This window comes from Lontra canadensis, unplaced genomic scaffold (genome assembly GCF_010015895.1).
Source record: "Lontra canadensis isolate GAN:19392208 unplaced genomic scaffold, GSC_riverotter_1.0 scaffold75, whole genome shotgun sequence".
NCBI classification, from domain to species: domain Eukaryota; kingdom Metazoa; phylum Chordata; class Mammalia; order Carnivora; family Mustelidae; genus Lontra; species Lontra canadensis.
In genome coordinates, this window is record NW_022631069.1 from 1,503,766 (window position 1) to 1,530,633 (window position 26,868).

General features: G+C 41.2%; 1 protein-coding gene across 3 annotated transcripts in view; it reads left to right on the forward strand.

Moving 5' to 3' along the window:
* Positions 1–26,868, forward strand: part of TBX15 (T-box transcription factor 15) — a 101,613-nt gene that overhangs the window by 47,141 nt on the left and 27,604 nt on the right. For all 3 annotated transcript variants that reach the window (XM_032881316.1, XM_032881317.1, XM_032881318.1), the window contains exons 2-6: positions 8,788–9,001; positions 14,034–14,135; positions 15,863–16,034; positions 17,226–17,393; positions 26,690–26,754. In XM_032881316.1, the coding sequence (XP_032737207.1) occupies positions 8,788–9,001; positions 14,034–14,135; positions 15,863–16,034; positions 17,226–17,393; positions 26,690–26,754 (721 nt within the window). The remainder of the gene's footprint in view (positions 1–8,787; positions 9,002–14,033; positions 14,136–15,862; positions 16,035–17,225; positions 17,394–26,689; positions 26,755–26,868) is intronic.

The window sequence follows — 26,868 nt, forward strand, 5'->3', positions numbered from 1 at the left end:
CATTTATCTATCTCTTTTACTGTTTTACTATTGATAAGGTATTCACATACACATACATGCATACTGTGTTAGACAGTGACACAGTAGGCACTAATGATGCCCTCATTTTACAAATGATAAAACTTAGGCTTCAAGAGGTTAAGTGACTTGGTTGAGATTAGACAGAAAGGAAGAGGTAAACTTTAGAATTTGCTCTTTTGAATTCCAAATTCCAAATTCCAGACCCCAGTGTGCTATATGCCATGTTGGATTTTGACTAATCTATTTTTATTAGATTATTGACCCCTCCTGTCTCCTAAGTGTTTTTGTAAGTTCCTGAGAACATAGATCATATCTTATTCAGTGTTGTTCCCCTCATATTACCTTACACATTGGTAGGTCTAAGTGAGTTAATCAACAATTATTTGTTGAATAAATAAGTGATTTATCAAACAGATGGATTTAGAAGATTATTGGGGAGGTCGTTATATATTTGCCAGCCATGTAGCTCTCTTATAGTCCTTAAACAGGATGGCTCTCTATGTTTGGCATGGTACGTTGGGTTTTAAACTTAGTGTAGCTGGTGGTCTCTTGCGTATAATTTGAAGAGAATTTTGTGTCCCTGGTTGTGCTCAAATGTCTATTCTACTTACATGTTTGAGATCTCCATCTCCAAGGGCACTGTCTCTGGAAGTTGAATTACACTTATTGTTGGCTGTTTACTTCTTCCCCTTTTGTGTATTAGCATGTATTTGTTTATTTATTGGTGCTCAGTGAGAATATCCTAAGAAGGTATAAGGCAGGTTCTTCTAGGGCCTATGGGGGAAGGGTTCCTTCTCACTTCGTGGAAATGAAGGACCACTATGGCAGATGACTTATGGTGCTACAGCCATGGTCAGGGTGGTGGTGGGAGGTTAGAAGTAGTTGTGGTTGCAAAGAGCAAACAACCACTGGCTTGGGGATGAACTAATGTGTCACTTCACCCAGAAAATATGCCAAACGCCTCAAGGAGGGGCCTGTGTTGACAGCTACTGGCTCAAAATTGACTGGTAAATCTTGAAGACCACCCAGTCAATTAGGATCAGCTTTTGGAGGACCTCTGGTGTAAGAGGTATTTAGATAGAATATTGCCATGTGGCTTGTGACCAATTTTTAATTTTTCTGTTTATGCATTTTCCGTGCTTTCCATCAGGAGTATTTTCTGAACCAAAAGTCAATCTCAAAAATTTTAATTTTATAGGAAGAATGAAATAAAATATTTATATAGGACTGTTCTAGGAAACACAAGACCCATATTTGTCTTCATTTTTTCTTGGTCTTCCTGATTAACTTCATCATTGGCATGTAATCTTATATGTGAATTTCATACTTTACTGTTTACTAATGCTTTCACATACAATGTGATCAGATGAATCCTCCTCAAATATAGATATCCATTTAGGACTATCAAAAACTCTTGGGCCATGAACTGTGACCTGAGTTAAGCCTAAATAAATCAAATTCTGCATAAGTAGGAACTAACTCAGCTGACTTTTTTTATCTTTCAATGCGGTCATTACACATTTCTCAAAGTCCAAACATTTTCTGAGTACCTTCTAATGTTGTTTTGCTTATGGTCTAGGCTAGAGTGAAAGAGTGACTTGACATTGACATTGATCTTCAGTGACCTGTCACCTTTGGATGTTTTACCCTAGGGGAACTGGGGACAGGATGTGAAGTACAACAAAAGGTGGTTTTTTGTACTTGTGCTTACTTATTAAATAATATTAAGTCAGTGTAGATATCTCAGATGTTCCTGAACACAACCGCCTGGCTACTGAGAGCAAAATTCCTATCTGACTCTGGCTTGAATTTTCTCCTCTCCCCAAAGAAGTGACAATGCTTTAGTTCCCATGGATCTATATCCTGACTGAACAATCTGAATGTTAGCTCTGCATTTCCAAGTTCAGTGTGGGAAGCACCCAGCTCTGCAGGACTCATTTTGAAAATGGGGAAAGAGTGTTGAGTGGAAAGAACATCAACTCTAGTGTCAGGAGGACTCAAATCCCACTATGACTAGTTACATAATGTGAGAAAACCTCTCAGTCTCACCAAGCCCCAGTTTCCTCCTTTACAAAGTGGCAACAGTAATGCCTACTTCATAAGGTTTTCTATGAAAATTGCATGAGATAATGTATGTGGAAGATCTAGTGTAGTGCTCATAACTTCTCTTCCTTTTTTGCTTCCACTTTCAAAGTATGCTGGAGCGTAAGAGGCTGAACCTTTCATGACATTGAGCCTTTGATCAACAAGAAATAGATACAAAAATTACTGCTGCCACTTCATTGCAAAGCCTCTTTAAAAGGCTGAGTTCTCAGGGATGACTTTGGGTCCCTGCCTCTGGTTCTGTGTGTCACTGAGAGAGATGTTGGTTGTCAGGTGGCGAGTGCTTTAGGCAGCTGAGAGATATGTGCTTTTTGTCTCCTTAATTGGCTTATTGGCATGGGAATTGAAGGCTTCGGGTTACCTCCCCCCTTTTCCCAAATGGAACTTGGAGGGCATGGAGAGCTCAGATACTTCATTCCATCACTAAAGTCATCTAACAGGCTTGTTTGAGTGTTTGCTATCATCATAATTTTACTTTAATCCAACCTGGGTTATAGTTCATTCCATTGAAGCTCTGGACTGGGTATCAAATTTGGGCTCAGTCCGTACTCGGGTCCGTGCCAAGTGCTCTGCTTCTGCCATATTTAGAATTACTCTATGAAAAATTTCATCACCAAATTTTGCTAAGCTACCTGATAAAATCTGACATCCCAGAACCAATTTCCACTGCAGAGATCCTCTAGAAATAGGAGTTTACTTCATCCTGGTGCAGAAAGTGCTGCCTGGGTTATAAGCTTCTGACATCTGCCCTGGTGTGAATGGGAACCCTTAGATGGCTGTGGGAGTCTTGGTTTTGGAGACTTCAGGACTTAGGAAATAGACCAAGGAGTGGCTGCCCTACCTGTATCAGATAGGAAGTATCGCTCAGTATAGTCATGTTCCAGTTATCGGTAGGAAAAAATGATTGATTGATTATCATCTGGGTTGTGTTTTTCTCCTTTGTTTCAAACTGGTTTTTTCCTTGGAGTAGCCAAAGTCCAAGCTTATGGAAGTGGCACTGTACATCTAATCTCAGAAAATTCTGCATCTCTTATCTGACTATAGTAGTCTTCTGTGACCCCTCTCCCACACTGAAACTGGGCTGTTGTACATCATTCATATAGAAGATGTGACAAAGCATTAAATTCAGCTTGTGGGAATTCACAGTTCAGGAGGGAAGTCAGAACTATCATCACCTCCACTTAAAAAACACTTTGATATAAAGAAAGCAAAGTCTAAACTCCATATTATGATACCCAAGTTCCTCCTGGAATATAAACTCCATGTGGCCAGAGATTTTTTCCCCCCTGAGGTCTCAAGGATCTAGAAGAGTGACTGGCACATAGTAAATGTTAAATAAATAGTCATTTAGTTGAGTTTGAGTTGAACCTGACTTCCCACCTTTATCTCTTATCTCACCTCTCCCCTTCCCTTATGTATTTTAAGCTCTGGCCATATCAGTCTTCTTGTAATTCTCTAAAAATGGCAAGTCCTAACTGGTGCTATTACCACTAACTTAAATTCCATCCCCCTAAATTCTTTGTGTGCTCATATTGAACTTCTCTTTCAAGTCCATCCTCAAATTACATCTTGAGAAGGCTTTTTGATCCCAAATCATTGACTTGCTTGCTCTTCAAAGCTCCTTAATACCTTGCTCCCATATCTATTGGAACACCTATCATAGCCAGTCTTCTTTAACAGTTTGTGTGTCCTTTCCTATGAAATTGGATTGTGAGCTCCTACGGAGCAAGAACCTATTTTCTCTCTCTTGGTCTATTACTATATAACCTGATCTATACAAAACAGAAACATTTGGTGAAATAGAAGTGGAAGTAAATGTAGTCTCATGTGCCTGCAGTCCCCAGGAGGTGGAGCTGATGTAATCTGGATTTTGGTTTCAATAATATATAAAATGGAGATAATAATAATGCTTAGATTTATTACATAATGTTATGTATATAAAGTCTTAGCCGAGCATCAGATACTTAGTAAGTGTTTAATAGATGTTGACCATTAACCCTTTGGTTGGGATAGTTCTTGTGGGGTTATATTTGTCTCATAGTCCTAAGTCACTAGCATTGTTATTAACAGAATCGTTAATTTCTGTTTTATCATAAAGCAATAAATGTAATTTTCTAAGCAAGGAGATATCTTCCTCTAGTCCCTAATAGTAAAGATAAGGAAATAGTAATAGATAAGATAAGGAAATAGTAAAGATACTGAAACTGAGGCTCTGTGAAATGAAATGACTCTCCAACACCCCACTCATGGTGAACAGCAGAGCCCCAGGCATAAATGTGTTCTATTCACTGTAGTAATGAATCATTCCTTAAAATTATTAGTTAAGTGGAGACAAAAATTGCCTGAAAGACTGTGAAATCTGTTTTAACAGTGTCTGGTTTTGATATTAAGTCAAAATACACATAAATTAGGCATTTTCTGTGCATGCCAACCAACTCAACTTATCATGGTTGAGTTGCTGTTGTTAGGCTTGGTGGTCTTTAAGCTGCACTACTAATTCATCCAGTAAACATTAGACTTAAGAGGGACTTGATAGCACTTCTAATTAAATGTATATGCTGTGTTAAAATGATTAAGGATAATGAGGGCCAGAATAGTTATGTGACTTGGCCAGGATCAAACATATTAAGCCATTTCATTTGTAAGGATGGTTATAATAGTTGAGGGTTATTACAGAATTGCTGGCTCTTTTGGCTGGGGTTGAGCCCAATATGATCTTGGGAGAGATCTGATCATTAGATCAGGAGGCAGAAAACTTACCTTCTAGGTCACATTGTTTTTTTATTTTCTTAGTCTCAATTACCTCATTTATATAATGGATATAAAATTATATCCCCATCAAATGGAAGGATATATTAAATAATGTGTAAAATGTAGATGAAGGAACTGTTTTCTTATTGCTATTATTTTGCATGAATTGAGACTTGAAAACTTGCTGTAAGCTAAACCCAACTTTCTGTGGGAACTTAGTGTTACTGTGTCCATTTTATCAACATGAAATATGTCAGAGATAGAAAACAAGTGACACTATGAACTGATGGTTAGAGTCTCTTGTTTAGGAATTTTTTGGGATGGTAATAGACATGTTGGTTTGACTGTATGTGTCATATGATGTTCTCCAGTGACTTGTAACTTGGATCCATGCAAGTTCTCAAGTCTTCTTTAACTTCCTTAGTTATATATAACTTTATCATTTATGTTCTTGATTTGCCAAAACTTCCCTGTTCAAATGCTATCCACAAGAGACATCTGACAGCCAAGAAGTCTTTCCAGGTCATTCAACTGAGTTCCTAACATTTTTTTTTTTTTGAAGGCAGGAAGTTACAAATTGTGAAGAATAAAAAAGCTTGAAAACACAGAGGTGTATTCTGATATTCAAGGCACTGGTTGTATTTCTAAATGGATCCTATTTGATTGAAATAATCTGCATTTCTTATTTTCATGACTGAGTTAACTTGATTATGCATTCTGATTACTAGCTGGAATAAATGATCTGGTTAGCCTAAATATTTGATATGACTATGATTTAGAAACACATCTTACAAAGGATTCAGTTTTATTTTTACCTAAGGGGTTGGTCTTAACTCTATTTTAAGGGTATTATAGGGCAGCTTACTTTATGTTATTGAAAATGTGAGCTGATGCCTGTATTCTGTATATAAAATCACTTGGGCTCTATTTTGTGAGGGAGTGAGAATCTAGCACAGAGCACTTCCAGGGAAACAAATAGCTGTGTCTGAAAATCCTCTTCATGGGCAAATCCTGCCTATGCCTCCATGTCTTGTCCAGTTCTTTTCTAGTTAGCCTGAGTTCCCCAGGACTGTTCCAGTTTTCTGAGATCCCTGTCTTTGCTGGATTCCTATGAGACATCCAAGGCAATATGCAGTGGTGTGGAAAATTATGTGGTAGTACTTGTCTTGGTTTCTATTTGTGAATGCGCTCAGTTTCCATTGGTCCTGTAAATACTTTGAGGCAGAGCCTCGTTCTGCACTTTGGTATATCTCAGGATCTAGCACAGTGCTGGGCACATAGTAAGCACCCAATAAACACATAATTAATCAACACTAACTGGGAAACTTCTCAGGGTCTGGGATTCTGTTTCAAATTATCTACCTGGTACCTCATATAGGGCCACATGCTGATAGGTGCTTATTGATTGATTTGATTGAAACTATAAACAGAATTTCCACTGGTTTCTTTAACTTCTATGATAACATGAATCTGAGCCCTCAGACATTCTCCTCATTTAACTTGTCTTGCCCAAGTAGCTTTAATCTGATGCTTCTAATTGAGGTTGCCTGGGTTATCCCCGAAAGTTGCATTGGAAAGTATGCATTAACACTCTCCAAGTCCTTAGAGGTGGAAGAGATTATAAGTTTTCAGCTCAATCCTTCTAAATACATGGTAAGGAAATAGGTTTGTCCAGGTGATTCATTATTAAATGAACTAAGAGTCCATTTAGTGTTAAACTTTGAGCTCCCATTTTATTTCAGATGACATGGTGTGTTAAGAGTGTAGAGTCTCTGGTTTCCTCATTCTCCAGCCATAGTCCCCATTCAAATCCCAACCGTTTGGCCCCCATTGAAAAGTTATCAGTTAGCATAGTTATATCTTTCCCTTCCCTCCTTCTTCCTAAACACTCATTGGAGAAATCACATGTCCAGAATTTCTAGCTTTTTCATAATCATAGCACATTATGGTAAGCAGATTTCATACCACTTTACTCCCAAAGGTAGGACAAGACTATTTTTTAAAACTCTTGCTTTGAGAAGTTTTTGAAAAGCTCACAATACTTGTGGCAAGTGAGGAGCTCTTGGCATGTCCCAGAAACAATGGGATTTGGGAATCCATGTCTCAGAGGATCAGAATTTCTGTGTTTGGCCAAGTGTGTGATGCTGATACTATGGCTTTACAGTGGAAAGGCATAGAGGATCAGGCGAGGATGGAGATGTATCCCTCAGCAGCAGCAACTTCCATGTTAGATGAGCAGCTCCACTTTTCTGCTCTTGAAGGAGGCCAAAGTTAGCCCCTGTTTAGCACCAAGTATAAGATTATATGCTTGGACATGTAAAACATACACACACACACACATACACACACATATGTATATATATTTGTGTGTGTGAAGATGGTGACTGGACTAGTGATTGTGGATAAACTAGATTTGGGGCAGAGACTTCTCTGTCATTTCGGAGCTTGGTTCAGTTCTGCAGTACCCTGAATGTCTTCAGAAATGAGGGGTGGGGAGCTGGGGAGGGTGGAAAGAAATGTCACTTTGCTTCCTGTGAGCACTGGCAGCTTTGTGGAAGACTTGCCAGTGATGCCGCCTGGGTTTGAGAGAGGAAGACATCAAGGCTAGAAGGAAGGAAATGGGAAGGTCTTGTGGGATGGGTTTTCACAGGTCTAGAAACCTGCTGCAGGTAAGTGAGGATGGCAGCAAAATGGTCTGACTTTCTGTCCCATCCTTCTTCATCCTGTTCTTATCAAGGACTAATGCCCAAGAGGCTCTGACCTTTGACAGCACCCAACAGTCAGCTGTCAGCAAAAGACACTGCTGTTTCCAACCTTTACTTGTGCATGTGTTTATTGACAGGGGAAGCAGTCAGAATCCTAGATGTTAAGGGAGGGTTGGGGAAATAGGTTCTCAGGCTTAGTTTGCAGTATCGTTTGACCTAAGAAGACTGTATCAGCTAATCTGAGTTTGGAAAATCTTAGGAGATAAGATTCTTGGCACCGGGCCTCTAAGAGTAAAACGCTTTAAAAATTACAGTAAATTCCCTGGAAAATTTGACTCCAGCCTTCTCTATCATGCTATGTATCCCGCCCCCACCCCCGCAAACCCCTTCGTGAGTATAGGAGACACAGGAAGAAAGGACCATCTGGCACAGCATGCCAACTTTTTATTTGGTTGCTCTCAATCCTACCTTCCTGTTTGGATCACCCCTCCCCTCTGCTCATACTTCAGAAACCAATCAAGGTGTCTCCTGAACTCATTTATTCCCTTTGTTTCAACCGCCTTCTTGGGTAACTTTTTCCATATGCCTTACAACAGACATTTTTTTTTTCCTTTTTCCATCCAAAATGGCCTGATTGGACTCTTAGGAAAAGCCATTTACTCAAATACATGACAGAGTGCTTCTAAAGATCCCAAACAACTTTTCATTACTTTTGATGACCAGGATATATAAATAGAGAAAAAAAAATTGCTCTGTTTAAAATTTACTGGTGGATGGGCAATGATGCTTAGTAGTAGAACATTAAAAAATACATTATTAGCATTGAGCCCTACCCCCCACCCCAGCCCCCAGTGAAATTGTCTAGATTTGGAGCTGAGATCTGTAATTATTATTATTATTTTTTAATTTGGCATTTATTTTATTGCCCTGTTTGGCTTCTTCACTTCACCATGGTGACATTAGTACTCTTTATGTTGCCTGTTGTGGACCAGTTTTGTTCAGCTGTTGCTAAAATGCCAGATGTCATGTTGAGAACACAAAACCTAAAAGGTGGTTGTAAATCTCAAAAACAAACCATAAAAGAAATAATAAAATACCCTGAATGCTGTGCCCTGGAGCTTCCCAGCTTTAAGTTACCAAAGCAGGGCGGTGGGGGTGGGGGAGGCTCCGCAGTTTCTCACCTAAGACTTGATTGTTTATCTTGCAGATTCCGAGCAAAGCACTGGTTCAGACTCTGAGGTACTCACTGAGCGGACTTCCTGCTCCTTTGACACTCACCCTGACTTGGGCTCTGGTGCTGCAGGCCCTGTGCCTGCTGCCATGTCTTCCATGGAAGAGATTCAGGTGGAGCTCCAATGCGCTGATCTCTGGAAGAGGTTCCATGACATTGGAACTGAGATGATCATCACCAAAGCAGGCAGGTAAGGACAAGTTCCTTTGGATGGCTAGATTCCAAGAATGGAGACCAAAAGTAGGAGCTGTTACACGTTTTTCTTTTCACTTACTTGTGGTAGGTAGTATTGGTGATGCCCGAGCTACTTGTGCTCACTTTTCTGCATATGGACATCTTGGTAAAGTGATCTTGAGTTTACTATGATTTTGCTGTTTTCCTCCAAGGGCCATTCCAATGTCTCAATCACCTCTACACTCACAGACATTTTCTGCCTACAAATGTATATCAGCCCATATGGGAGATTGATGGTACATAAGGACCACATGGTAGATTTCCAAAGCAAGTGTTACTTCACCATCCAGTGTTTTTTGAGAGAAAAAGCTTGCTCCCCAAACAACAGCTTGCATCTCCTAAAGCATTAAAAGCAGCCAGATGGGGCACCTGGGTAGCTCCATGGGTTAAAGCCTCTGCCTTCGGCTCAGGTCATGATCCCAGGGTTCTGGAATCGAGTCCCGCATCAGGCTCTCTGCTCGATGGGGAGCCCGCTTCCTCCTTTCTCTCTGCCTGCTTCTCTGCCTACTTGTGATCTCTGTCTGTCAAATAAATAAATAAAATCTTTAAAAGCAGCCAGATGTTTTTATAAGAGGTTTTTTGTTTTTGTTTGTTTTTTTGGTAAGAATAGGGCTTGGTACATGTCTGAGCCCTTCTTACTGATCCATGTGTTTTATTGTTGGCTTGAAATTATTACGAAACTTTAATGGCAACCCAGTGGAAACTGTTGCATCACTATGTAGGATGATAAAAGTTTTTAAAATACAGTTTCTTTTGAAATAAACACTTTTAATTAAGCCATTCCTTCACTGGCATCTTTCAGTTTTCCATGGTTAGGCATCTGTTTTGTGCTGGATGCTCAAAATATATTATGTCATTTAGACATCACAGGAATCCTCTGAGATAGGATATAATAATCCCATGCATGGATGAGGATGCAAAGGCTGAAAGAGGTTAATTAACTAAATTAACTAATTAGCTAAAGTCACGGATAATAAAGGGCAGCTTCAGAATTCCACACAAATCTGTCTAGGTCTAAAACAATGGTCTTAACTGTTTAAAATTCCACACTGTTAAGAAATGGTTGTAGTTTTTGCCCCTTGGATTAAAACTGAAAATGATTTAAATAAAAATAAATTTGGACTAAGCTTTTGAGTATATAGGAATAGTTAATTAAAGTTAAAACAGTTATGCTGTTTTCATATTTTCAAAGCCAATCTACGTAGTCTTATATCATGGGGACCAAAAAGACCCACCCGATTGGTCATAAGCTATCTTCATGAACATGGACATTTAAAGTAAAAGAGCACTTGAATGCATGTAGAAAAAGCTCCCAATATAATAAGACATCACAAAAACATGAGGTCAAAATGAACCTGAAATCTTGTTCATTTTATTTCTCCTTTGGAACCTTCTTCCTTCCTAAGTTTTGGTGGTGAATAAAACCAGCAAAAGGCTTCTTAGGAGGAGCAACTCTGAAGGGGAATTATTTCCAATACCATCTCTTTCTTGTTGCTTGGGTTTCAGTCTACTTCTGGTCTACATTTTGAGATCTTATGATTTAGATGGAAACAGCAATTCTAGGACAAAGTTTTTATTCTTTTTAGTTTTTGACAAGGGGGTTCATTTGGAGAGAGGGGAAAATATTACTTTTTTTGCCTATGAGATTTTCTAGTTTTTTAATTTTGGGTTCTCACTCACTATAGGGGTTTTTGTGTATTCCAGTCAATATTATCTCGGATATCGTTCCCTTGTTCCTTGCACTTCTATGAATTCAATTCCCCCAAATACATTTTTCACAGGTCTCCTGTGACCTTGTTTCATGATTTATTCTGCAGTGTTTTCATTTCCACATCTCTTACTTCACAAATTCAGTTGAGACCTACGTGGATATACCCAGATATTCCCAGAACAAACATATAAAGTTTTTTTTTAAAGATTTTATTTATTTGATAGAAAGAGAGGTCACAAGTAAGCAGAGAGGCAGGCAGAGATAAAGGAAAGCAGGCTTCCTGCTGAGCAGGGCTCGATCTCAGGACCCTGATCATGACCTGAGCTGAAGGCAGAGGCTTAACCCACTGAGCCACCCAGGCGCCCCTAAATTTTGTTCTTTAGTCATATCCTGTTGTTGAGGTTTAGGTATGTTATTCATTTCTCCTTTATTGGATTGCCTCAGCCTTTGCCATTGTTCCATGTAACTCTGCTCAAGAAATTCTGGAACAACTCAAGAACATACAAAGAAAGACTTCTCTTCTCTGACTTTTCTTTCTTTCTTTTCTTTTCTTTTTTTTTAAGATTTTATTTATTTATTTATTTGTCAGAGAGAGAGAGGAGCGAGAGCAAGCACAGGCAGACAGAGTGGCAGACAGAGACAGAGGGAGAAGCAGGCTTCCTGCCGAGCAAGAAGCCGGATGTGGGACTCAATCCCAGGATGCTGGGATCATGACCTGAGTGAAGGCAGCCACTTAACCAACTGAGCCACCCAGGTGTCCCTTCTCTGACTTTTCTTCACCTCCTCCCAGTTCCTCAAGTCTGTTTCTTCCTTTTCACTTCCTTTCTCTTCCTTCATAATGTCCTTTCCAATTTTAATCTCAATTTTTATTTTCTTAGTTACATAGTTTTGCATGACTCTCTGTTCCTTTTTCCTGCTGAGATTTTCATCACCATCTACTTCTCACTCCCTAAACTGTCATCCTTCTGATTCAGAACTACTGCAGGCTACAGAGCCCTCAATCTTCGAAGGTACCAACATAATCTGTAGAATCAGCACCATGGACAGAGGTGCTTATAGGGATTAATGGGTTTAGAAGACATAAGAATTGGCCTAAATTTAACCATAAAATTAAAACCAAACAGATCTCATTTTGTGAATATGAAAGATTAATTTTTCCCTAGGGTGTTATGACCTCACTTGATATTCTGTGCTAAAATACTGGCAAAAAGAAAAAGCAACTTTTGGTAATTTTTTAGGAAGAGAATTCAAATGTAGTCATAGAATTTCAAAGTAAGAGGGCACTTTAGAGATTAGATAGTCCCTTTTTTTTGTTTCTTGGGTGATAAGGTTAAATAACTTTTCCAAAGTCACACCTCTCATTTAGAACTTGGGTATTGGTAAGAAACTGGTAGCTCTTCCACTCAAGGTTATGTGGGTGTTCCAAACAAAACAGGTATTGAATTTAGAAACACTTAACCCTTTTCCTTGGAGTCATGAAGAAAGACATTCATCTCTTGCAATGTAACACAGCCTCTGTAGATGTCTGAGAGGAACCATATTTTCTTACCTCAGGTAGCAAGTGAGAGGACTTTCTTTCTATCCCTGGAAAGGTCCTCTCCAACCATTTATAAGTATAGGGCAATCATAAATCATTGTTATTAAGAAGGTTTAAATGTTTAAATGTAAATGTATATACATCAAGATTCCCAAATTTTTGGAGAGGATTAACATAGATCAAATTGCTTACTCTATAGTGAATGCTAGATTTAGTGATTATGAGAAGTCCATCATGGGATTTCATTAGCTCACCATAAGACTAAAATATAAGGCTTTCTAATTAAACTGGTGAAGCTAGAGGTAGAAAATCCAGAATGATATACCAATAGAAGCTTCTGGAAAGTTATAAAGTAGGAAGAAAGGAATGTTGTATATTATTCTTTGTAAATACTTAAGAACTAGCCATCATTCCTATAAAGATCTGTAGTCCCTCTTGTGCCTTCCCCCAAATAGGATTATGATGCCACTGACCTACTACCATGGGACACTTGCATTTTGATTGCTTCTGGTGAGCAGTGCAGTGTGTGGCTAGCACAGAAAGCCCCTCATGTAAACAACTAGGGCACATATGCAAGATGGCTGCCTGGGGTCAGGGTATGGTCTATGGCCATGAAATGGAGCAAAGCCAATTAGGCTGTATGTGGATCAAGCCTGTGACCTTGACCTCATTAGCACCGTGCTCTGCCCAGCTCAACTAACTGGCCCCAGATGGTTAAGCTTAATGCAGCATTTTGTGTACAAGTACCCTAGAGCACATTCAGGCAATCCACATTTTTTGAACTGAGCACTTTTTATGTCTGACTCCTAAATGAATGACATACAAAAGAGTTTGATGTTTTTCTTCCTTCTTATGGTTAAAGAAGAATGGAGAATTTTATTCTAGACCCTTGAAACTCAATACTTGTCTGGGTTGCTCCCTCTCCTCCTCTTCAATTATGAGAGTAGTTGTAAAGTGCCATATCCTGACCTCGCTTGCTTTGGCAAGTTTAACAAGCCATTGTGGTAGAAACAAGGTACTGCCCAGAGGCCACTAGAATTCATTTGGTATTTGCTCCCTATTCCACAGAGTCCTCCTTCTGACACATGTTGACAGCCTGAGAACTTGCAGAAATTTTTCTACAGTTTTACGTAGTAAAAAACCCTCAACTTTGTTGGCCCTTTGCTTGGGGAATAGTAGCCTCTTCCTTTTTTCTTCTTTCCTAGAGAGATTACTTTTACATAGACTCAATCAATCAGAAAACATTTCATCATCACCTGTAATCAACTGTGATAAACTACTTGACTTATGAAAGTCAAGTAGCTACTTGACTTTGATAAGCTACTTGACTGTGATAAGCTACTTGACTTATGCTTATGAAAGCCTAAGTTATTCAAGTATGTGAAGTGTAAGAGTGTAAGTATTTTCAAGAATGGTATAGTCTGATAGGAAATGTGTGTGTGGATACCTAATCACATTAAAGATTAATAATATAAATCAGGGTATGATATGAGCTCTTTGAGTATATGAACCGTAAAATAGGTCAATTTAAGTTAAGAAATGGTGCTATTTCAGCAATGAATACTTAGCATATTTTATAGTAATAATTTCCAAAGTAAAAAAAAAGCAGCCGACTTGGGAATTAGAGGCATTGGACTTTGGTGTGCTTAGCGTTCTTGATAAGAAGAAACTCTCTAAGCTTTTATTCCTGCGACTTCTCTCCCTCTGACTGTTGAGTTTACTGCCTATTCCCCTTCACAGGAGGATGTTTCCTGCCATGAGAGTGAAAATCACTGGCCTGGACCCACACCAGCAGTATTACATAGCAATGGACATTGTGCCTGTGGACAATAAAAGATACAGGTAATGATCACTCTGGGGTTTGGAATTGCAGACATCACCAGCATTCCAAGACAGTTCTTTAAACTCATTAGATGAACCATTTTTACAGTGCCCTGTATGATGCACTATACAGGGAACAAGGAGGGGGGATATGCCAATAGCCTGTAGCAAAGCACCATGTAGGAAGTAGTCACTCATGATTGGAAATCAGGACTTAGTAATGGTTTTGTCTGGTATCCTCCCTAGTATCTGGACAGAGTGGGACTGTATAGTATCTGCCAGGGTTGCAAAAATCAAATGGATATTAGGTCTAAAATTAATTCACTTAACATTAAAAGTGATTAACATATTGAATGATTTGGTTTATGAAATTGCTGAACGAGTTGAGATGATTTATTTTGGAGAGGCAAAGGAGAAGTGGACCAGTGCAGTATATTTAATCATATATCTAATGAATCATGCTGTGGATGATGGAGGGGAAGAAGAGGATAATTGGGTAAGATTTCAAGAAGAACATTTAGGAAAGGAGAATTATAGTTTATCAATATGGGTTGTGAGCAAGTTTGTTAAATAACCTTCCTTCAAAGTCATTACAGTCCAACACAATGTCTGTGTCCCTTGGATGGCTTACACATTAGTTCTTCTCTGAACAAAACTGTGGCTTAATCTGTCTCTTGAGATGTCAATCAGAGCAGTGAATCATGGCTCATTTTTCAAATGTTTGAAAACTTGGCCCTGAACTTATGACGTGGGTGGGGAGAGATGAATGAATAGGAAAGATGAGGACTAATAGGGTAGAGGGAGAGAGCTGGCCAAGAGAGAAGTGATCTGGATGCATGACTTAAGACAGGAGATGTTTCAGGTCTGTTTTAGAGGATCTTGTGATTTGGACTGTGTGCCTCTGTTCACTACCATCCAGGTCCTGTGTGGTCCTTTATAAGTGAGAAGCAGGGAAATACCAGATCCATGGAACGCTCTCTTCAGAACTACAGGGCAATGGGCAAACTCTGGAAAACTGACCTCCTTTGCTGCTAACAACATCTCATTTCCAGGGGCTTTGTGGGAAAGTCATGATGATGATGATATTCAAAACTGGGTTCAAAGAAACACTAAAACACTAACTGGGAAGACTCTGCAGTGTTTCTGGGAATGGTTGCACTGAGGCAGAGACACTCCGTTTTCATAGAAATGCCTCAAAATTCAGATTCTCAGTAAGGAAATGGTTAATAAGTGAGAGGCTTGGAGGGTCTCTGCACATGGCTGTGTTTTATAGGACAATATGGAAGATGTTTTTAATAAGGAACCAAATCCTGAACAAGTGGCCCACAGATTATATGGTTTGCATTTGAGAGGTGAAAGGTTGCAGTAAAATACCTTTTCCATAGCTAGACACGTGGGCTCAGGATGCTTGTGTGCACACAGGGGTGCAAGGCAAGGAGAGGAGAAGAAAGAAAAAGGACTGTGAGAATGTTTTCCTTGTGAGTGCTGCAGCTTTGATCATTAACCACAACCCTTTGCTGCCCTCCCCCACCCCCCCTCTTTCTCTGTTTTTTTTTTTTCATCTCCATCTGATTGTCTCTGGTCCTCTACCCTACTGCTTTTCTCTCTTTTATTCTCTGTTTAATCCCTACTGTTTTCCATCTTGTCATCTCTCTGTCTCTCCCGACTCCTATCTCTACTGGCTTTCTGGGCCTCTATTCCCTCTCTGTATCTGTCTCTGATCTCTTCTCTCTCCCTCTCTGCCTCAGATACGTGTACCACAGCTCCAAATGGATGGTGGCTGGCAATGCGGACTCCCCTGTACCTCCAAGAGTTTATATACACCCTGATTCTCTAGCTTCTGGAGACACCTGGATGAGACAGGTGGTCAGTTTCGACAAACTCAAGCTGACCAACAACGAGTTGGATGATCAAGGACATGTGAGTCAAAGAATTCCATCCATCTCCCTCTTCCCCCATTTTGGCTCTAGAACTGACTAGCCCTAGGCTTTTCCAAACAGGTAAAATAAGAAGCTCTGTGCCACTTGGAGTCATTTTAAGTAAGTAGGCCTATAAGTTTTTTTTCCCTCTCTGGTGAACTTTCATTTATTATAAATCTCACATTGAGCGAACGTCTGCTGGACATTAGGTTGTGTTTATCAGACAAGAGTTCTCATGTTCCAGAAACCCACAGTCTAGTTGGGGGAGAGTTTGAAGAGAGAAACACAGGACAAGCTTGTGGGAAAAATGGGAAAGAGGGGGGCCTGGGTGGCTCAGTGGGTTAGGCCTGTGCTTCAGTTCAGGTCATGATCTCAGGGTCCTGGGGTTGAGCCCCACATCGGGCTCTCTGCTGAGCGGGGAGTCTGCTTCCCCCCCACCCTCTGCCTGCCTCTCTGCCTACTTGTGATCTCTCTCTCTCTGTCAAATAAATGAATAAAATCTTTTAAAAAATGGGAAAGAAATGACAACAGTCAGCAGAATAACTCACAAGGCGATAAACTCAGAGAAACAACTAAGTGACAGTTTAGGCTGATTTGTCAAGAAATTTATGCATTTTTTAAATAAATTTATGCATTTTTAAAAGAAGAAGAGGTCCAGTTATAATTAGAACACTTGATTTTATTAATTTATCTTTAGTGGCAAGGCATACATAGGACTTTTGCTGAATGCCACGGTCCAGACTCGGGGCTACAGGAAGATTGAAACACTAAAGCCGTGGCTCTTATCTTTAAGGAAATGACATTCTTCCAAGGAAGGGAGAATGCACATACACCGTTCACTCTCACAGTGAGTGGTCATAAATTAGGTAATAACAAAGTGCAAATAACAGCTTATAGAATTTAAAGACAGCATGAGCCTGTGATGAAACTTTGAAGCAGGAAGGAGCCACTGTCCCATAGCAGAGTTTCTGAGACCTTTTAGTGGAGTGTTGTCTTCTGGTATTGGGACAGTTGTTTAGTATTGTCCAGTCAAGGTAAGGACTGGCTTCCAGTTTCTTATACATCTCCCCCACCACCCACCCCCTATCTGTTCCTATAATGCTTCTCTCCTGCGTTTGTATTTGCATGAGGGCTTGAAAAGGTGTGGGGACCTTTGAGCCACTCTGGCATCATGTGGCCCTTCTCATTTCAGATCATTCTGCACTCAATGCACAAATACCAGCCTCGAGTTCACGTGATCCGCAAGGATTTCAGCAGCGACCTTTCACCCACCAAACCTGTCCCTGTTGGGGATGGAGTGAAAACATTCAACTTCCCTGAGACGGTGTTTACCACAGTCACAGCCTACCAGAACCAGCAGGTAAGAGGCTGCCTTTGAGAGAAACCTGCTGTATCTGCTTTTAAAGGAGCTTATTCATGCCTTCAGTAAGAAATCCTTGGTCCTTTGAGAGGACACTGAGGAACTGGAATGAGGGGGCCCAGGCTTGCTGTGCAGACATCATGTTGGCGATGACAAGGCCATGACGCCTGGTAGCAGCTGCTCTAGTCTAGATTTAGATCAAAGACAAAATCTTTGACCAGGAGGACTGGTTCTCCTGAGTCATTTTCATGTCTCTCTGTACTTGCACCCGCATTCATGGTCTGTCCTGCATCCTGGCAAATGTTCCTCATCATTTGCTATTCCTTTGCAAGTACCAAGGTTTGATTCATTCCTTCCGTCTTCTCTGCAGTTTTCTGGGTATCCCTGCAGCAGCTACATCAAAGTCATCTAGCCTCTCAAACTCCATTGAAGACCCACTGCTTCCATTTACATTATCAGACTAAATTTACCTCTGTGTGATCACCAGCCACACCCTAACATCTGTGTTTTTATGTCAGCAATATGTTCGCTCATTCCATAAATGTTTGAGAACTTGAGAACCTACAATAGTCCAACTTCAGTAGAGAAATTGAGCAGATTAGGACTTATTTCTCCAGAAGCAAAGGAGAGTTTTAGGTGAGTGAAAGACACGTAAATACATAATGATAAAACTGGAATAATTTAGTGACAGAGACATGGACCGGCTGTTCTTGCATTTGGTGAACAAGGGAAGTTTTCCTGAAAGAGCTGTTGCTTTCTCTGATGATGAGATACACATAAGAATTGGCCAAGATTGGGGTGCTTGGGGGGCTCAGTCGGTTAAGCATCTGCCTTCGGTTCAGGTCGTGATCTTGGGGTCTTGGGATTGAGCTCCACATCCGGCCCTCTGCTCAGTGGAGTCTGCTTCTCCCTCTGCCCTTTCCCTTCCCCCTCACCCTGCTTGTGTGCTTGTGTGCTCTCTCCCTCTCTCTCAAGAAATAAATAAAGTCTTTAATAAAAAAAAAGAGTTGGCCAGACTAATGGGGGAATTATGTGGAAGTGGGATATGGAGAGAAGGAGAGAGACACCACATCTGGAATTGTTGTGGGCATTCTAGACATCGTTCTTTTTTTGAGAAGTGTGAGTAGATGGATTTATAAGTGATCTCACTTTATGCAGTTCCTGGAAAGTTGCGTATAAATCTCATTTTTTCCAAATTAGACAGTATTTCATCTTTTGACAGTTTGTCTAATTAATAGGATCCTGAAGTGAATCCTTTTCTGAAAACAAGAGTTTTTGCTTATTTATTTTGCTTGAAAGTCTGTGTACTTTTATTTTGGGGCTGCTTGGAGCAAAATGAACTTCTGCCACAATACTTGTGTTGGATACTATGCTAGTGTTCTGACAAAGGAAGAAATAGAGGAAAAATATTCATGTACTAAGTATTTATTGAGTGCTTACTATGTGCCAGGCAAGTGAAGGTGAGTGATATAAACTTTGGTTTACATAGAAAGAGCATTTTGGTCTTTCACAGTACATTTGCATAAGACTCCTGAGATGTTCTTTGCCTCTGGAAGAATTTGATATGCAACAACTCTTTAGTCTATAGACATGTCCTATACTCTTGTTGGGCTCCCTCAGCTGCTGTAAGTCATTCCCAACTTCCGATTTTCCTTGTGGTTGCCACATTTGACCCAAGTAGAGGAAGAGTCTTAGTTTGCTTTGGCCCCTTTTAAAAAAAACTCCTGAATGCCCTCAAACTCCTTAGGTAGTAAAATACAGAGGCCATGGAGGGTCCTTACAGGAATCTTTAATAATCAAGATTTTTCAAGCTCTGAAACAAGATAGTGCAGCAACACATACATGCATTTTGGAGTGACTGGAACCTTGGAATTAACTGTGGTTCAGGAGAGGAGGAGTGCAAGTCTAAGTTCTTTGAAAAACTGATGGACTTTTTCCCAAGTCACCCAGCCACCATTTTAATATTAGTTTCTCGTGAAGGCAGAGATATGACAACAAATACTGCAACTTTAGAATCTAGTTTGTAGGGCAAACTAGAACACTGGTGAATGAACATTCTGCTGCCTTCCCCAGATCAGTTGTAGAGGCCATGAGGGTCAGCATTGTCACCCAAGCTGAGATTAAAAAGCCACAACTCACCCGTGGCAATGTCAGTGAAAGAAGAACAAAACATGGCTGCCTGAAATTCCTCTCATTTCTTCTATCTCCTCTCACAGTGTTCCCATGTCTGAGGACATTCTACTCGTATAAATATTTTTGTCTTCATCTGGATTGGGGTGGGGGCAGTGGTGGTTTGTTGGGGGTGGGACACCATGATTAAATTCGTGGGATTTGGTAACAACCTGGTTTGATTTCTGACCTTTCCACTGGAGAACTATATGACCCTGAGCAAGTTTCTTTTCTTTTTTTTAAAGATTTTATTTATTTATTTGACAGACAGAGATCACAAGTAGACAGAGAGGCAGGCAGAGAGAGAGAGGAGAAGCAGGCTCCCCGCAGAGCAGAGAGCCTGATGCGGGGCTTGATCCCAGAACCCTGAGATCATGACCTGAGCTGAAGGCAGAGGCTTAACCCACTGAGCCACCCAGGGGCCCCCTGAGCAAGTTTCTTAATTCCCTTCCTCAGTGTTTCCTGGCCTGAAAACATCCCAGCCTCATGGAGTGAGTGACAAGAACTAGAGGAAGGAACACGCATAAAGTCACCGGCAAAACCCAGCATCTGATCACTAGTTGTCAGCCTACATTGGTCAGTGGCTGGGTCTGCACAGGCATGGAGGGGATTGGGGAGTAGAGTCAGTTTTCCAGAATAAATTGCTTATTAAGGAGAAAGTGGATTGTTGGGAATTGGAGGACCTGCATTGTCTCTCTAAGGTATTATAATCAATAGGTAACTGGTTTGATCTTTCTGTTCTCATGTCAGGTTGGTGAATTCATGATGTGCTGACATCCAAAATAAATGAGTCACGCATATTCAGTTCTGCCCTGTTTGACATCAAGATAACAGCTTTTGCCCATTTAATAAGTCTTCAGTCCCTGGATACATCAAGGAACAGGATTATTTAACATTCCCTTTGGCTGTGTAGATGGGCTTTCATACAACACAGTGTCTTCTAGTAAAGCAAACTAACCTGAGGTCTTTCCCCCAGGAGTCTGGAGGTCTGTATCCTGTTACCCGGCAATCATTTTCAGACTTGTCTCGGAGATGGCAGGTTGCATAAAACATTCTTTTCTGTGAGCTAGATCACCTAACTACTGTGTTTTTATTTCCCTCAACTGTCTTGAATGAGAACGATTACTATTTTATGGCAAAATTATTTACTTCATGGATTTCTTTTTAAGGGAATGGTTAGGAGGCATGAGAGAGTAAAGAGGAAAAGTCAATGGTAGGGGGGGTCACACACTGTGTTCAGGAACACAGTGAAGGAAGGACAGTGCGAGGAATGGAATTGAAGTGAAATGTTATCCAGTCTTCCCAAGGAAGGGCAATGGGCTAGCCATTTGGAGACTCGGGTTTTCATCCTAAACGAACTACTAGCTATCTATGTCATTCTGAACAAGGTATTTTCTTTCCGGGTTTTTTATAGTCCACCAAAAGATGGGAAAGATAAAGGCAGGATGGGGCGGTTTATACCTGTAAGCATTCATTTAAATAGACTGTATCTTATTTTGTCCTTTTAACCATTTTGATACTAAAATGTCACTTATTTTATGAAATAATGGTGGCAGGAGATCCTAGATGTAATTCTTTTTGTTTGATAAAGACCTGGAATATCAATGTTGATCCCTCAAATTCCCTCCCTGGAGCGAGGGAATTAGAATTGTCCTGAAGCCAGAAACCACTAATTAAGAAGAACCCTTCCATCTGTGTAAATCTAAGGCATTTGTGTCTGCCATGGTGCACAGCACTGAATGTGTGCTTGGAAAAGGACTGAATGAGTAATTAGCCAACACACCTCCACTACCAGTTTCCTTACATAGCCATGGTCCTGCTTCTTTGGATATAAGTAGTCGTGAAATGTGAAGAAAGAGTTTCTATTTTTATGAAGTATTTTATGCTTTTCTTCCCCCCCCTTCCCGTTCCTTCCTCCCGCCCTTGCTGACTGACCCATAGACTCCCAGGGCTGCTAGCATACTGAAGTTATTATTACTATTATTTGCTCTTGGAGTGCCAACTTGGCAGGCCTGAGGCAGAGATGAAGGTACACCATGCCCAGATTCTCATCGTGGAGAATAAAGTGGCAGAGTTGGGAATAAAGGTGACTCCACTGTATGCTTTTTCTTGAAGGAAGCTGACGCCAACATGTCCTCATGGAATTAGCAGGAAATTTCCATTGCAGCAGTCTTTGTCTTCTCTAAGGGGAAAAGGACTGCTGAACCTTGATTTTTTTTTTTTTTCCCAAACAGGAAACTAGATTTCAAAAAGACACAGCCCTGTTCTCCTCAGGTAACACAGTCTTATTTCTTGATGAGAATTGGCTACACGAACCAGATAGGAAGTCTGAAACCACAGCCAGGTTTGTGTAAGCAAATCCAATAGGAGTTCTGAGCCACTCATTATGTCCTAAACTATTGAGCCAGTTGTGCTCTAACTTTCCAATCAAATCAGTGCAGAGGTTTTTATTTTTTACTTTTCATATGGGCTGAGTTTTTTTTTTCCTTCCCTGATGAACACCTTTCAAAGCAATATGGTTAAAAAAAAAAGAATAACTAAGAGAGTGTTAAAAAGGGAAGGCCTTTTCAGCCTTGGTATTGTAAAATCATATGCAGGATATTGAAGTTTCATTTTTTTTTGTAGATTGTGCGATTTATGTCAGCACTGTGCACTGGGGAGGTGTACCTCATTTATTAACTGTCTGGACGTTTCCAGGCAAAAAGTCAATGAAAATGATTAAAACCAAAGGTGGCAAGCCAGCAACCATGTCTTCGTGTGCTACGGTCTTCTATGATGCAGACTGTACAACTCAGGATAATGGAAATCAAATCAGGGAAGAAAAATGCTTCCCCAACCTCTGTGCTTTCCATGTCTCCTCCTTGTCATTGGAGCAGGTTTTGAACATGACCACTGCAGAATAGTTTTAGCTGCATGGACAGTAATTAATAGACCTTGTTCTACCCAGGAGGACATTGGAGACTTCTGTCTGTGGTGCTGCAGTGAAAGCAGATAGGATCGAGGGAGTTGTCTGGTCTGTATTCTCTAAGGTTTGTTACGGCTTTGCGACTGGTGATCCTTCTTTCCCACATTATTCAGTCATGCACTCACTCACTCATTCACTCATGGAACAAATATTCATCGAACCCAAGGAGCATGTCATGTTAGGTTCTTAATAAAATGGTGTAGGAAATAGGCCTGGTTCTTACCTGAAAGCATCCTATTTTGGAGGGATGATCAGGGAGGATCTTTCTCAGGAGGCAACATTTAGCCTGAGACGAGGACAAGGCACTGGCTCTGTGAAGAGCATAGAAAATAACTTTTTTTTTTTAAACTGGAGGTAGAGTGAGTGTGAGGGGCCTGAGTTTGATGCACTTCTGCTCTGAGAGCAGCCGAGCTTGATAGGAGCTTGTGGCCCAGGCATAGGGGAGCGTGGGTGGGGGTGAGGAGCTAGCCAGGGGCCCTACAAGACCAGCCAAGGAGTTTGGGTTGAGTTTTGAGTAGAGGGGTAGCCACTGACAAGAATGACGTGGTCTACATACATGTTAACAGAGATCACTTGAGTTGCTGTGTAGACCAGACAGGGACAAGGGTGGAAGAAGAGAGATTAGTCCTGAAGTTATATGTAGCAGTTTTAGTGAAGGGAGGACTGTGTTCTGGTTGAAGGTGGGGAGATGGAGACTGGCAGCCATATTGGGGTCTAGTTGATAAACATAAACCATGGAGTAGGGTTGGAAATGGACTATTTAAATGAATCTCCCACACTACTCCGGATGGCCTCTAGATGTGTGGTGTGTGTGCTGGGCAGAGGCCGCGGGGATTATGAGTCCTCACGTGGTGGCTTGTGGGTCCCTTGCTGTGGGCCTCACTGGGCTCTGCTGGTGACCATCATGTCTACTCTGGGTCCCTTGTGTGGACATGCTCTATTGATAGAAGACTGCTGAACTTGTGCTATCGCATTTTTGCCTCAGTTGGACCTCCTGGGCCTCCCTCCCTGGCTGGCTCAGCCTCACCTCGGGGCTCAGCTGGGTCATCTGTTGGGCTCCTGCCCAGGCTGTAGTGCCTCTGTGTTAGGTCCACCTACCTTTCCTGTCATGGCATGTGAGAACCTCTAAGTCCCTGACTCCCCCACAGAGAGGGTGATAGGAGGCCTGGAGAGGCTAACTTGTCCTCTTCCTGATTCTTCAGACCTGATTCTTCAGATTCTTCAGGTGGCATTTTTACTTTGATGCGACCAGCCCTGCATGTGTGTGTGTGTTGGGGGAGGGGGCTGCCAGTTTTCCTCTGAAGCTCCCCACCTGCACCCCTGGATTTCGGTTTGAGTAGGGAGCTAAGGCACGTGCAAGTCCACGGGCTTGCTTCTCTCTTGTCTGTTTCCTCTTTTTTCATACTCTGCTGAGGTGGAAGGGGAAGATCTCTTACTTCTTTTTCCTTTTGAAAAGAATCCGCCTCATGTCACATCCTTTCCTCCACAGAACAGCAGGCTTGGTGGCCCAGCTGTCATTTGCATTCCCTTTCTATGCTATATGAGATGCTCGTGAAGAGTGGATGCCGCCAGGCTGGCTCTTCCTATGGGAACCGTGGGACTGTGGATCATTGAGGTTGAGAATACGTTGGTTTATTCCTCCAAATTATTTGTCTGTGTTACCTACAGGATGGGTAGACCTCACCAAAGTGGTCAGCGTGAGCATCAGCCGGGGTCATAGTTCAGTTTATATTGCTAAACTTGCTCTCTTCTGCCTGTAGGGTATACAGACACCTAATCAGGGCAAGACAGGCTTTCTGAGATACGGCCTCAGGCAGCCTCTCCTGCTCTCTTTTGCTGCCTCTCTCCCCATACCCTGTGCTCTGGTCAAATTGGGCTTCTCGGTGCTTCTCGTGTGCCCTTCATTCTGTCATGCTTCTTTGCTTCCATGCTCTGTCTTCCGTAGGCCGTGTCTTATGAAATGCTTCCCTTGTTCCTTTTCCCCTTTTTGCACTTTGCGTTCAAGTCCTACACATCCTTCGAGGCCTGGCTCATGTGCTGTCTCTGAGGTGAAACCTCTCAGAGCTCTTAAACTTGGGACTCTCACGGCTCCCTCTGAAGCTTTCTTTTGCCTTCATTGCAAACCTTACCAATTCCCATCTTGTGTTAACGTCTATGTGTTAGTGTATATATCTGCTTTTTTCTTCTAGATTATAAGCTTCTGGGGCGGCGGGCACCAGACAGTCCACAGCCATATATGGACTGTGTATCACTGTCACCTTTGCCTTCTGTCACCTTGCTTTGCACACAAAGGTACTTGACAAGTAAATAATGGGTATGCAACTACACAAAGTTCTCTAAATCTCACATTAAAAGCTTTGAAACAAGTATAGAGGTGCTGTTTTTCCTGACATTTGGTGGCACTTTTCTATTAAATCTCCATGCAGAACTCTTGGCCTGAGAGAGAATGAGCTGTGGGAAGCAGGTTTTCAACCTTTTCTCTCAGGCCCATGAAATAGAATGTCATTTTATTTACAGGGGTCTGTGGAGGCCCCCAAAACATGGCAGCACAATCATCTATCAGAAACCGCTATCATAAATGAGCTGGACAGGATAAGCCAACTTGAAAGAGAAAATAAAATATTATAACCCTAACTTGAAAAGAAAATATGGTGTGCGGTTTATTGCTGTGGATTATGGAGGAAGAAAGAACGGATTTTAAGTCAAAAACAGAAAAGCAGTGACAGTCTTTAAAGTCCATACAATATTCACAAGGCAGACACTAGACTTTAGAGAGCCAAAACTTCAGGCTCCTGCTCTGGTCTATAAAATAGATGTAAAATTGCTTTTGCTACATTATTAGTGCTGCATTATTAGTGTGCCATTCTAGAAACAAGGAATGTTTTAGGAGAAACAAAAATTAACTTTGGTACTTTCAAGTCAGAGTCTGTTGCTCAGAATCTCACATTGCCTTTTAAAGACCTTTAAAAATTTCAGCTTTGGGAAATTCCACTCTGACAAAGTGAGATGGAAGAGAGACTTGGAAAAGACTTGCAGTGTAAGAAATAACTTCAGCTGTCCCGGTGATAAGCTCTGCAATGACCAGAAATGGGAAGGTCGTCTTTAATAATGAGATTCCCTTCTTCCTACAATCACCTTCCATTAAAAGCACCTTTCCTCCTTCCCTGGGCTCCCTGACCCCCACCCCAAAGTCTCTGTTGCTTGAAGCTAGTGAGTCATTAACATCTGGTTTAGACAAAAAAATATCAAAAATGCCTCCCATGACCAAGGCTGAAAGTGAAAATGTAAGAACACATGTGGAATTTGTTGGTCAGGCTTGGTCTAGTCTGGGGGCATGGGAGTGGTGTGTACAACCCTCGCTGAGGAGTTCGAGGGGCTAAGATAAGAGGTGATAGAGAGGGGCTTATGCTCTGAGTGGAGGTTGAACCAGATGGCTCCTAAGGACCCATCCAGCCTGGGTCACATAGTCATTCATGTCCTCTGATTTGCTTGTAAGCCTTAGAGACTGGATGTAGCCTGCCCCAGTGAGTCCCCCGTTTATAGATTTTCCTTTGGGTGCAAACTTGAGAAAAGTGTAGCTACTTTCAGTGTCTTTTACAAGAACATTCTAGGTCATTAAAGGAACCATCTCGAGGGGAGGGAGGGAAAACTAGAGTGAGATGGTAAGTCCGGTCAGTTATATGGTTCTTTCAGGTTGAGGCAGGTTGCCTAAGGTTCTGATTCCTTTGGATTGGATTGACTGGTTCCATTTGTTCATCATTCACTCACTCGCTTACTGGCTCATTCACCCATCAAGGGCTTTTCAAGTTCTTCCTGTATGTTATGTACCACGGACTTGACCATTGCCCAGTTTTCTAGTTCCATGCCTTTGTGTGTCTAGGCAAGTGATTTATCACCTTTTCTGGGGTAAGAAATGTGAGCAGAAGGGAGTTTACAGTCACATACTGAGAAGACCTCAGTTTTTAGGGAGAAGTGGGTCAGGTGGGTCAGACATCTGGGTGCCAGGCCCAAGTCCTATATCAACTTCCATTCAAACTCAGACTTAAAAGAATCTAAATAAAAACAACAGCTGTTAGCAACAGAGTGATTTCTGTTAATTTTCTAGGAGCAATGCAAAAAGGAGTCAGTTAATATAAATGTAATTTATGTTCTTTGTTTCCAGATCACCAGATTAAAAATTGATCGAAACCCTTTTGCTAAAGGATTCAGAGATTCTGGAAGAAACAGGTAAGAATAATTGGGAAAGACATTTCTTTTCTTCATGACGTCATCCACTCCCCCCTCCCCCACACTCCATTGGTGGCTTTTGGCTCCTGCTTTTGGGGGAACACTTGCACACTA